The sequence below is a fragment of the Lithobates pipiens genome, unplaced genomic scaffold (assembly GCF_037356315.1).
Source record: "Lithobates pipiens isolate NorthernLeopardFrog02 unplaced genomic scaffold, aLitPip1_a1.2 Scaffold_8, whole genome shotgun sequence".
NCBI lineage: Eukaryota > Metazoa > Chordata > Amphibia > Anura > Ranidae > Lithobates > Lithobates pipiens.
Genome location: NW_027507903.1, coordinates 515,086,785 through 515,100,184, shown reverse-complemented (window position 1 = coordinate 515,100,184; position 13,400 = coordinate 515,086,785). Strand labels below are relative to the sequence as shown.

General features: G+C 41.3%; 1 protein-coding gene across 3 annotated transcripts in view; it reads left to right on the top strand.

Moving 5' to 3' along the window:
* The window catches only part of LOC143960633 (T-cell immunoglobulin and mucin domain-containing protein 4-like), a 117,975-nt gene that overhangs the window by 23,489 nt on the left and 81,086 nt on the right, over positions 1 to 13,400 (top strand). For 2 of the 3 annotated variants that reach the window (XM_077469409.1, XM_077469410.1), the window contains exons 5-7: positions 1,499 to 1,592; positions 4,529 to 4,562; positions 7,577 to 7,938. The exons of the other annotated variant lie outside the window; for it this stretch is intronic. In XM_077469409.1, coding sequence (XP_077325535.1) covers positions 1,499 to 1,592; positions 4,529 to 4,562; positions 7,577 to 7,649 — 201 coding nt within the window. In that variant the 3' untranslated portion in view covers positions 7,650 to 7,938. Of the gene's footprint in view, positions 1 to 1,498; positions 1,593 to 4,528; positions 4,563 to 7,576; positions 7,939 to 13,400 lie in introns of those variants that run through there. 3 annotated transcript variants of the gene reach the window in all.

Genomic DNA, 13,400 nt, shown 5'->3' with positions numbered 1-13,400 from the left:
CACGCTTTCAGCGGACTGTCTGCTCATCGTGTGTGGTCAAGTCCGTTCATTCAAAATTTGGACGGACTGTCTGTCGGATTGTCTGACGAACTTAGTTGGGCAGACAATCCGCCCATGTGTACGCGGCCTCACTCTTCTATTTGTCGTGTTTACCGTTATCACCAAGAGTAAATGTAAATGAAATCACAAATTTTGGGTTGTCCCCATAACAGGAATAGAGGGGAAGTATTGTCCTACTTTGGAGGGATTTCCTTTCACTTCCTGTTTTGGCTATGGGACAGGAAGCGAAGGAAAGTCTCCGTAATGGGATGCAGATGGCAAAAAAATAAATAAAACCTGACAGGTTTGTAACCCTTATGCTATGCAAAATGAAAAAAAAAAAGTTTTGCATTTAGTCCTTTAACTTATTTATTTTTAGACTACATTTTCAGGCACATAACTTACTTGTTTGGAAGTGTATCTTATGTCCTGCTGATTTCTCTGAAGTGTAGATATTTTCTTTCTAGTGATGTCTGGTCCTCTTCACAATGCTGACCCTCCAAGGCTTTATGGGTTATTAGCTCTAGTATTGCAGTACATTGAAGTCTCAACAGCAGCCAACTTCCTGTCCTCTCTTCCATTCATTAAAAACCTTGTTTCACAGTACGCAACCCATTCTGTAAATTGGGGAGAGGTGGAAGAATAGCAGGAACCTCGCCCCCATTCACAGAATGTCTTGCATTCTGTGAAAACACTACAAAGACTTTTATGAATGAAGGAGAAGACAGCAGGGGGCAGGTGGCTGAGGCTGTAGTATTTTTTTTTTTAAAGGAAATCTATGGTCACAGCATACACTTTCATTTTATAACATCAGCATTGTACTAGCAATACAAACAATAGATATTTTTGACAATACACTATAGGCTTACTTGGGAAATCCCCTTTTACGTTGTGAGGTCTGCCTGTCTGATGGCCATCCCTTTCCACAACTTCATGGATTCCCTGCATGCTTTGCGGCTTCTCCTCTCCTGTTTTCCATTTCCAAGGCTGGTGGCCATAGATGGAGTGCATTTCTTTCCTGCAACCATAGGATGCAGGAACACACAGTACGGACAAAGGAATCCCTCCCGCCGAACCGTTGTGTTCTCCCAGCGGAGAACACAGTGATTGTTGCTAGCGGCTATAACAGCCACTTGTGATAATATCATGTAAAATCCAGCAGGCTGGTTGTACCCAACTTGATTGATCATCTTGGGTACATCCAGCCTGTCCATAACATCAGCTCGAGTCTCAGCCAGTTCAGCAGGAATTCAAACTGTTTATGGCCGGCTTAAGAACTACATATCTATGGTATCTTGCTGTAAGCGGTGATTTCTGTACTAACTCCGCCTCCTTAAATTCCTCCTCTCAGCACCTCTGTAGTGCAGAATTTGATGAATATATGATTTTATATTTTGACAGTAGATACATTTCAATTACATTTCAGCTTTAACTTTAAATAGTGTTTCTTTTTTCCCAGGAAAATGGGAATTTCCCTTCTAAAACATTAGCAGTTTGTGGTGTTATCGTTGTGGTCCTTTTCACTATTTTGATGTCACTGATCCTTTACAGATGTAAGTACTTTTAAACTGGCACTGAGATAAAAATATTTCCCATCCTTTGCTTAAGATCCCATTCACACTTGGCTGCTCTGAAAATGGGGGCAGAATTGTGTGTTTCTGCCTGCATTTTCGGAAATGCAGTAAATCACACAATGCACTTGCGGTGCCATTATTTCTTAATGGCACCCTAAGCAGTGCAATTTTGCTGAATTTGTCATGCAACAAAACATGCAAAATTTGTGGCAAAATGCACAACTCTCCATACTCAAAAAGGTTCTGGAGCTCCTTTAGAGAATTTGTAATACATAGGGCAGCCCTATGCACGACCCACGGAACTGCACAAAAGCAATGCAAAAGAAAAAATGTGAGCAGGAAGGTGGTTCCTGATGTCCAAAGTGTGAATGGGATGATGACACTGGAACTGGTGTGAAAGGTGTCTGGGCGGATCTCTGTTGGCTGTAGGATCCAAGGAAAATGTAACTTTTTATCCATTTGCCTGCTCTAAATGACTAAAAGCTGTTTTTTATTTTATTTCTCTTAACGTTAAAGTCCTACCTATGTATGCAAACGTTTGCCATCCACACTCAGAACTTTAAAATTAAAAATGAGTTCTTCTGAGCTGCTCATGGTTCTTCCTCAGGCTGTAGGATTATAGAGCAATCTTTGTTGTGCTGACACTTTTAATGGAATTTAATAAAAGAGCCAATTTTAAAAGATTTGACTGCAGATAACAGATTTGTGCATATATTGGGATCTTTCAAGAGCACCAAAGCGGGAATAGTCCTTGCACTGTATCCGTAAAATGTGCAATACTACACTACAAGTAAAATCCTACTTAAGGACTGAAACCTAGCACATAATGTAAATGCCCCTGGGACTTTAACAGGCAGTAACTTAGTATGGTAAAATATAACAAAGCAAACATTATTAACATAATCAATAAAATCAACAGGCAGGTATATAGTAAGTACACCTAGTACAACATGTTAAGGTTAATTCAAAACCAGCCTCATCATTAGGGGAAAACAAACAAGGGCAGCACAATGACTAAGTGGTTAGCACTTCCGTCTAGCAGCACTAGGGTCCTCGGCACTACTTGCATGGAGTTTGCATGTTCTCCCTGTGGCTGCGTAGGTTTCCTCCTACACGCCAAAGACATGTTAGTAGGTTATTTGGCCCTTGTATGTGTATGTATAAATGTGAGCTAGGAACCTTAGATTGTAAGTTCCTTGAGGGCAGGGACTGGGACTGATGTGAATGTACAATATCCCTGTGTGTGTATATGTGTGTGTGTGTGTGTGTGTGTGTGTGTGTGTGTGTGTATATATATATATATACACGCCACTATATATGTTTCTGTAAAATAAATCATGTACAAAAATTCCCCAATGGAGCAGAAGTTGACACCCAATGCATTTTGAGGTAGATCCTCTTCAGGGGTATATACAGATTCTTGATTCTGCAGAATAATTACAATTGTCATTGACTTACATATAACAAATCAATGCATGTATATTGCAACATAGTGTACTTACAACCAGGGCCAGCTCAAGACATTGTTCTGCCTGGGCCCAAGAATGAAATGCTGCACCCCCCCAAAAAATAAATAGAATCACACCCACCAAAAGGCCCCCACATTCATTATTTTATATCATGATAACTAAAATTACATTTATCAGAAAATCAGATTAAAAATGCCATAAATCTATTCCCTATTCTGTAGACCTTATAACTTTTACGCAAACCAATCAATATACCCCTATTGAATTTTTTTTTTTTAACCAAAAATATGTAGCAGAATACATATTGGACTAAACTGATGACTTTTTTGGGGGGATATTTATTATAGCAAAAAGTAGAAAATATTTTTTTTTTTTTTTTCAAAATTGACGCTCTTTTTTTGTTAATAGCGCAAAAAATAGAAACCATAGAGGTGATCAAATACCACCAAAAGAAAGCTCTGTTTGTGGGGAAAAAAGGACATACATTTTGTTTGGGAAAAGCATTGCACGACCGCGCAATTGTCAGTTAGAATAACACAGTATCATATAGCAAAAAATAGCTTTTAATTAAGGGGGGAAATCTTCCGGGGCTGAAGTGGATAATCAGGGCTGGACAAGGCAAGTCCCTCTCAGGCTCTCATGTCTCATACAACTTGTGATATGTGACAGTGTACTTGCAGTACTTGGATTCAGACTCCTGCAGACAACGCTGCTATGGGGAACTCACTGGTGGCAGAATGGACAGGGTGAGGGTCAAGGCCGAGCCTCCAGAACATGGACACAGTAACAGGCGGCCTGAAACACCTCAGGCAGTGACAGGTTCTGTGCAGGTGGACTGTGGACAGCTGCTCAGCTTACACTCAAACAGCTCTCTTCAGACATGCTCCCTTACCTCAGGCTCTGAGCCACGTTGGAGAAGATTGAATATGGAAGAGGTTGGTGGAGGCGGAGCTAATTGACTAGGCGCAGAGGCTAAGCGCTCTGAATGCTGGGGCGGCCATGGCCTCTGACATCACTGGTTGCTAGACGCCAGGCAGCAGGCGATTCTAGCAACCAGCGCAGTGCACAGCCAACCAGTATCGGCCCTGCTTCTGCTGACAGATCTGACCTCCTCTTGACAGGTAGGGTACGGCATAGGCATGCGCAGCCTATTGCATTAGGGTGTGCACCCCAAAGCCACTACAAAATGACAAAAGGAAAGTGTAGTCTTCAACTGAAGTAAAGACGAGGCCTCATTTTATTTAAATTCTTAAATCACAGAGATCTGAAAAGGAGTGGGAGGGCCACATGGGTCCCAAAACACTGCAGTGTGACATGTCTGCAGCTTGCCTTGTGGTCATATGGCTAGTGATGTGGTATAAATGCATGTGTGAAATAATAGAAATGTAGCCAAAAAATGTAATTAATTTTGTTCTGCATTACAACAAACTTTATTTGTATCTACAGGGAAATGCTACAAATCAATAAAGAAAACAGACAGGTAATATTAATCAAAGGTTATCGTGCCAAACTGACAAATGCCTAAAATAAGGACCATGTTGCCCAAAAGACAGATTTCAGTCTCACATTTTCTAGAGTAGGTTTCATTGGCTAATTTTGGCAATACAGGCAGTCGCAGCTTCCAAGGCAAACATGCCAAACTGTACCACCCCGGCCTCGCCCCCCAAGCTTGATTGTCTTTTGCAAGTGAGATCTCACTTTCAGCTGCCACCCACTTGGCTCCACACGACTCTGGATCTGCCAATTGGGTTTTCACACTGCTGTCACTACTCCTGTCAGCCTGTAGCAGAGGCGTGCCAGGCAGCACCCCTTTCCCATACAATAACCCATTGCACCAGGGGCAGCTTCCCCCTCCTTCCCCCCTTACCAACTTGTCCCAGCCCACTCTTTTTCTGTGCAATGCAGTTCATAACACAAAATAAATAAATGTATTATTATTATTTAATGTTTTTTTTGTGTTTATTATTAATAATAATAATAATAATAATAACAATAATGTATTTAGTATTTTTTAAGGTTAGGGGTTAATTATTATTTATTTATTACATATTTTTAACTTATTATTTGTTAATTATTATTTGTGTGTTTATTTGACATTTATTCATATATTACAATTTTATTTTTACATTTGAGCAGAAAATCATGCAAAAACTTGCGACAAAACACGCAAATGTGTACAAAAATGTGCAAATGGCGCATTTCCATTCATTTCTATGGGAATAAAAATGTGCCAAAAACGCTCAAATGTGCCCAATTCAAGCTACAAAAAAAGCTCCTGAGTTTTTTGAGCTTCAGGCAGCTAGGAGTAAAGATGTGAACCAACTCCAAAGAGAATAATTGATTTTCTCTCCTCCAGTATTTTGGAGCTTCACGCTTCAAGCGTGTGAATAGGATCTTACACAACAGCACTAATGAAGAGGAAGAAAAGATTAGAACCCCCAGCCAATCAGGTCTCTATTGCTCTGCACAGTGCATGTTAACCTAAAGCTCCATACACACCATCAGATTTTATGCAGATTTTTTTTCCTTCAGATTTACCAAAACCATATAGTACAAGGGCCTTCCTGATTGCATACAAATTGAAACTCCTAAGGTCTGACCTCATATTATATGGTTTTTCTTGCCCCCCCCCCCCCCCATGCAATTTCACTCTCCACCTGCTCTGAGACATTCAATAAATAGCATCTCGACTTAAAATCAGTTTACTGTATCAGATCCGGCAGCAATTGCGATTGGTTGCCAGCGGTTACAGCATATCATTACTGCTTACTGACTGGTTGCTAGAGGTTACAGCACAAATTACGTCTCAGATTAGTTGCTAGGGGTTACAGTAAATTATTTCTGCTTGTTAATTGGTTGCTAGAGATCACTGTACAGTATTACTGCTGACTAATTTGTTGCTAGAGGTTACATCACCATCTCCTCGCTGCAGGTGGGCGTGATCTACATATGAATGCCGCCTTTATTTACATATCAATACCACCAACCACATATATTTACTTATGAATGCTGCTATTTACATATGAATGCCAGTTATTTACATGTAAACACAGGTTCTGCAGGTGAGTCATCCGTACAGAACAATAAGGCAGAGCTGGGTAGCATTAGTACCAGCACTTCACACTGAGATATTGGGACACAGCACAGGACTAAAACTTCAAAAGCCAAGAGAATATAAACTGGGATAGTTGGCAAGTATGAAGCAGCTGCTTTGGACCCCACAACAATGACAGGGCCCAGGGCAGCTGCCCCTTTTGCCCTGCCTTAAAGCGGTTGTATACCCACTAATGTCTTTTTTTGCCACCTACAAAGGAAAAGGCATAATGAGCTAGTATGCACCGCATATTAGCTCATTATGAAATACTTACCTTAGAACGAGGCCCCGACATCTGGCCCGATCCACTCCGAGGGAGCTGACATGCTCTCTCGGCATTTCTTCAGGGTATGGCGGCTCCGGCACTGTGAGTGGCCGGAGCCACGATATCGTCACTCCCGCGCATGCGCGAGGGAGATTTCATCCCGGCCGGGTCCGGCGACTGCCGGGCTTTCAGCCGAGAATCCCCTTCTGCGCATGCGCCGCTGCAGTCAGCGGCGCATATCGAGGGGAATATCTCCTAAGCCGTACAGGTTTAGGAGATATTTTTTTACCTACAGGTAAGACTTATTATGGCTTTCCTGTAGGTAAAAGTAAAAAAAAAATGACTATACAACCACTTTAAAGATGGCCCTGTACACTGTGAACAATCTTACAAGAGGGGAAAGCACAACTATAGCCTCATCAATGTGCTTCTGCTCCTTCACTGTAAAATCACAGGCAGGGGAGGAGAGGTGGCTAAGCCCACGTACACACGGTCGGAGATTTTGCCAACCAAATCTGTCGGATTTTGCCCGTCGGATTTAGTCCGCATTGTGTCCGAAACTGTTGCATACACACGGTCGGGCCAAGTTGGCGAAAAATCCGATCTTTCAGAACGTGATGACGTAATTTCGTTACGATGGGACTACATTCAGGCTAGTAGCCAATAGCTTTGATGTAGGAATTTGATCTAAGCATGCGTGGCACTTGGTCCGATGAAAATGCTCTACACATGATCGGATTAGGTCCGACCGGCCCAGTTGGTCGGGAAATATTTCCAACATGTTGGAAAATTGGGTCGGATGGAGATTCGGACGGAATCAGTCCGATGCATACCACACACAGTCGGATTATCTGACGACACGGTCCAATAAGACTCATTCTGACAGATTCTCCGACCGTGTGTACAAGGGCTAAGACTGCCAAATGTTTACAGCCAATTTTAGCTGTAGTCACCCATGAGATCATCATAGTTTTAGGCGGGGAGAGAGGAGAAATGAACTGAGCAGATGGACTATGATTTCATGATTTGGGCCTTAAGAGTAAGGTAGAACATTTATATGTAGTACAAATGCAAGCCTTGAGAGTATACTTTTTGCCTAGCTCTGTGCTTTATTATATAATCACTTATTTTACAGCAAAACATCAGTGGTCAACATGGAAGCTCTAGGAAGTGCAGGAAATCAAGCCTCGGATAACATCTATACATGATCATGATGTAAAATCTTTCCGTACACAGATCTACAACTATTTATTTCTGAGAGCCGGCCCACAGCATGAACCTCTGTATATGGATTCTTGTAACACCGCTTTTGGTACTTCTACAGATGATAATGTGGAGAAAGGCTTTACACATATGAAGTTGTTGTTTTTTTGTCATTTTCTGTCACTCCACAAATGGGTCTAAAATGTTTACCTGCATTAGATTTACAGAAGACTGAACAAAATATAAACTTTTACCAAAAGCTTTCTGCAGCATTAAAATGTATGTAAACTCAAACTGTGAACGAGAAGTTTGCTCCTTTTGGTTTGTACTATTCAAAGTGTTTTTTTTTTTTTTTTTTTTATCTTTTTGACAAGTGCAAATAAGACACCTGCTGATCCTGCTAGAAATCCCAACCTGCCCTGTGCTCTCTGTAGGGTTATCTCAAATAGGGAGAGCAGAAGGTTCAGACCAAACTACCACTGTTAGGGCATTCAAACAATTGCCCAAACTTTTGCCCATTCACATCATACATAGAAGCGGTATTTCTACCACTTCTATGTATGATAGTTTCTTGCTGTCACTGATTCTTAAGAGCCCTCACACACTGCTCATACGTTTGAGATTAAGTGCCGCTCATTTAGCTGCGCTTTACTGCTGTTTAAGCGGAGCTTTTGCGTCATTTCTTGCCCGATAGCGGGGCACTTTTAACCCCAAAAAGGGAGTTAAAAACTCCCGTGTTGCAGTGATTTAGAAGTGCTTTTTAGGTGCTTCGGAAGCACTGCCTATTCATTGCAATTGGGCAGGCGCCCCCAAACCGATCAAAATATGCTGCTTTCAGAACTTTGTCTAACACTACTTGGGTGTGAAAGCACACATTGCAACGAATCGGAGGCAGTTTTCAAGCACTTTACAGGTGCTATTTCTTGCGCTAAAAGGCCTGAAAACTGCATTAGTGTGAAAGGGGTCTTAGGAACAGTTGACATCACTGCGAGTCCCTGCCAGGTAAGCAAAACAGTGGGGTTAGCAGTGCCTTCGCTGCCCAAATAAGGTCACTGTCCCAGGGTGACAATGCTGTTTTATTGATACAGTCCAGTGAATTAGCGAGTGTTGTCACCCTAAGTAAGACAGGAGGTGTGTTATGGATAGGCTCAACAGGTAAAAAAATTTAAAACAATGCCTGAGAGGATAAAGCAAATGCACCCACAACATCTAAGGACTAGTGATCTGCAATATATTACCTTTTGTTCTTATGTTTATATACACTTTAACAGTTACAATATGCCCTTCAGTCTGTCTTTCATATTATTTGGAATGGAGATGAATGTTTCCAGACACACTGCATTATTATATAGACCAGGCAGTGATCTGCTTAGACACTGTAGAGGTCTAGAGGCCATTAATTTGTTGATGCAAATGCAGTGCTACCCCCAAAAGAGCCACTGGTTAAGATGGGTCCTCTGTTGCTGGCCTTTTAAAATACCTCAGCCCCTCTGACACACCAGGAGTACACAAACACACAGTATCACATAGGAACTCCTGATAGAAACACCAGTACCCAGCTATAATGCTAAAATGTAAAGAACGCAGGCACCAAGCCAATTGATTAAAACAATTTTTTTTTTATATATTCTCACAAAATAAAGTTGTCAAAAGGTGGAATGAATGATAATGGTAATAATATACTTAGTATATGGAATATTTAACAATAAGGGCAAGGCATAAGGTGACACTTGCCTTCCAGAACAGCAAAAACAGTGGCAACGTCTGCTGAATTGCAGCAGGGAGCAGTAAAATACATGAACCACCAACCTCTGGAGCTATACAGCCAGAGTGCACTAGTGGTGGCTATGCTAGGCCTAAAACTGTCTGGTAAGCACTGTCAGTAGTGGAAAGGTCAAAAAATTGTGTAGGGAGTTTGTGTGTAGGTTATGCAACAGTCCTTAAGATGTTACTTCTGCCAGCTATATGCTGGGGCCCAAGTGTTGGTCCACCTCACAACAGCTTTGAACCTACATGCAGTTAAGTTTTTTCCTATAAGGGTGGTATAGTCTTTGCAAAAAAGTGATGTAGATATGGAAAAAATACTTGCTTTTGAAATTTACAAATGCAGCAATTAGAAATTGAAAAGATGAAAGATTAATCATGTTATATACAACTATATAGATCAGAACAAAATGAGGGAGAGAGGGACATTGTTCCAATCAGGGACAGTCCCTCAAAATCAGGGACAGTCGGGAGCTATGCTGTGGCCAGAACAGGAAGCGAGAGGAAATCCCTCCAAATTGAGGGAATCCTGGTGTGTCACCAGAATTAGCGTCTTAGTATTAGTGTTCTGATGTGAACTCAAAATTTAGGATTTTCTTTTACTTTTACTTTCAATGATCACAGTAAACATGACAAATAGAGAGTGTGAATCTTTATTTCTAGCTTAAAGGAGATGTACAGCCAAAGCTCCTTTGTGGCTCACAGGAGTACAGTTTGTTTTACACCCCTGTGACCCATTTTTAGCAGATAGCAGGTTAAAGGCCACTGTTGGATGATGTCACAGAGCCAGTCCAGGCTCAGGGAAGGATCGCGACCATATGGTCAGGGTCTGCCCACATGCCTGGACCGGCACCCAGCTCAGACTCTTAGTGAGCTGCTGAGAGCCTGAGCTGGCTCCCTCTGCCCCCTCCACAGCTCAGCACTCCAGTGACTGACAGTCACCTGCTCTCTGCTCACGAAGCTGTGAGAACCGAGCAATCAGAGATGTTTGATCGCACGATTCTAAAGCCGCGTACACACGGGCGGACTGTATGGCCAACTTAGTCCGTCAGACAATCCGACGGACAGTCCGTCCTACTTTCGAATAAACGGACTTGACCACACACGGATGCACAAACAGTCCTTCGAAAGCTTGCGCGATGACGTGTACAGCACGTACGACGGGACTAGAAATAGGAAGTCCAATACACAGCAATGCAACCTTTCGCCGTGTAAATCCTTTCTGAGCATGCGCCATACTTAGTCCGTCGAACTAGCCTACTGACGAGCGGATTGTCCGCTGAAACCAAAGTATGACGGACAGTATTACGGAAATTCCGAAATACTTAGTCCGCCAGACTGCACGCTGAAAAAGACAGCTGAAGCCCACACACGAACGGACTGTCCGCTGAAATGTGTTTCGACGGACTAAGTTGGCCAGACAGTCCGCCCGTGTGTACGCGTTTCAGTGTTAGAGCCAGCGGGGGACCAGTGCTGCACCCAGCTAAGTAGGTATGATTTATTTAAAAAAAAAAGCAAATCCCATACTTCTCTTTTAAATAAACATTTTACATGGAAAGCACTTTTAGTTTTTATTTTATGTTTGTATCTTTTTTTTATTTCAATGTTTTTATTAAAGAGTTTACAAGTTACATGCACTTGTGTAGAAAAAAAGCTGAATTACATTACAATCATGAAATACAGCATCAAAATTTTTTGAAGTAAACGTTGGCATGAAGTAAGGTAAGAAACATTAATACCTTCAAGTATAATCTTGCTAAATGAAAAGAAGAGAAAAAGAAAAAAACACAATTTTGTCAATAACAGATACAATTATAATATGCCTAAGAACTGTACGATGTCGTGAGCTTATCTGAAAGAGATGTGACTCATCTTAGGGTGATCTTATATATAACCGTATCAACCTATCACTTTTGCCGGAAACTAACTGTGCCCGAGGGGGGTCTCTCATAACCGTGTACAACAAATCAATGTACTAAACACCCCTTTTTTATATATATATATATATATATATATATATATTTTAAAAGAGGAAGGGAAAAAAATTAACCCCTAATGAATAGCTCAAACTTCTTCAACCTACCACAATGGGGATATCCTGGTTGTAGGCCACCACCTCAATAGGATCTCATAAAAAGGTATAATGGTAGGGAGTACCAAGCTGTACGTGGGAGTATCATAACTCCTACCCTAAAACAAATTATGAGATGATGGTCTACCTGTTTATGAACTGTGCTACAAACATCACATGTGACCACTTTATAAGGGGATGATAAATAAGCACAGAAGTGATGCGTTGGTTTAAAGCAATAAAGTATATTATATATTAGGGTCTCCATGTCAGGCTACACTGGGTCGGACAATAAGATAGAATATTCTTTTGAACTTTTAAAATGTATCCAGCAGGACCACAATTTTTGAAATTTAACATGTGTGTCTTTTGATTGAGAAATTAGATCCTCCATTTCAGCTATTTTCCCTATTCTGTAAAGCCATTCAGAAACAGTTGGGGGAGAGGAAGAACGGCAATGGACAGGGACGCAGAGCTTCGCTGCGTTTATGAGGTGTAATACGAGGGATCTTCTGTAAGTCGATTGCGGGATGGACGTATGGTGCAGGAGATACTGAGCTGGTGTATAGTCTGGAGTAACGGATGTTATTTTTGTGATGAGCCTATGTACTTCCTTCCAATATGGTTGGATCAAAGAGCAATCCCACCAGATGTGGAGAAGAGAGCCATGCTCTGAGTTGCATCTCAAGCACAACGGAGAAAGAGAAGAATGAAATTTGTGTATTCGATCTGGCATTCTATGCCATCTAGAATATAACTTGTACCCATTTTCTTGAGCGGAAACATTTAGGGAGCCTTTATGTATGTTCTCATATATGTTGTGCCATTCTTTTTGAGTGATATCTAAGGACAGTTCTCTAGACCATTTCTTACATGTGGCATCATTTACAAAAAATGTATCCGGAAACATGAAAGAATAAGCAAATGAAATAAGGTGTAGTTGAGGGTCTTTTTTGGCGCATAGTTCTTCGAACGGGGTACTCTATACCATTGAGATTGAGACCTTGAACTTTGCAAAAAGTATCCTATTTGAAGATATTTAAAGAACGGGATATCCGCCTCCGGGAAACGGGCTATAATGTCTTGAAAAGATAGCAGTTGACCATTATTGTAAAAAGAAACTGCTCTTATGGGACCCACTGCAGGTAAATCACCCCTGGTTTTAAACGAAATACCTGGGGGAAAGTCCGGATTCTAGTCTAATGGAGTTAATGGGCCTGGCACTGAGCCAATGTTTAACCTTCTGCATACTAAATGAAAAATTTGCATCATGGGCGCTTTTAGAGGATGTGATTTATAATCCTGCGATGACTTGTGTGGATCCAGCCATGGTAGATGACTCAGGGGTAGGTTAGAAAATGATTCTTCAACTCCTATCCAAGATTTTGTCTTGTAATGTAAGTGCCAATCTAAAAATCTAGTCAGATGACACGCCCAATAATATTTTTGTATATCAGAAAGACCCAATCCCCCCCCTCATTTTTGGGGAAATAAGTTTGCCCCAATTGACCCTAGCTGGCCTCTCTGCCAAAATAAAGTTTAAACAGAGTCTCTTACATGTGGAGAAGAAGGCTGGTGGTAACTTAATAGGAATTGTTTGGAGTAAATATAGGATTCTAGGGAGCACATTCATTTTTACAATCGCCGCCCTACCAAACCAGGAGAAATTACCTTTGTTCCAATCTAGGAAGTTCTTCTGGATTGTTTTTAGAATGGGGGCAAAATTTTTGTCATAGAGATCAGACAATTTAGATGGTAATTGAATACCCAAGTATGTTATGGCAGAGGTATCCCAACCAAACGGGAAATTGGCTTGGCATTGTGATATCATGGGATCTGGCAGGGAGATGTTAGGCGCTTTAGATTTGGATATGTATTTGGAAATTGGAGATTTCTTTAAAGAAGTTAAAATCTTTCAATA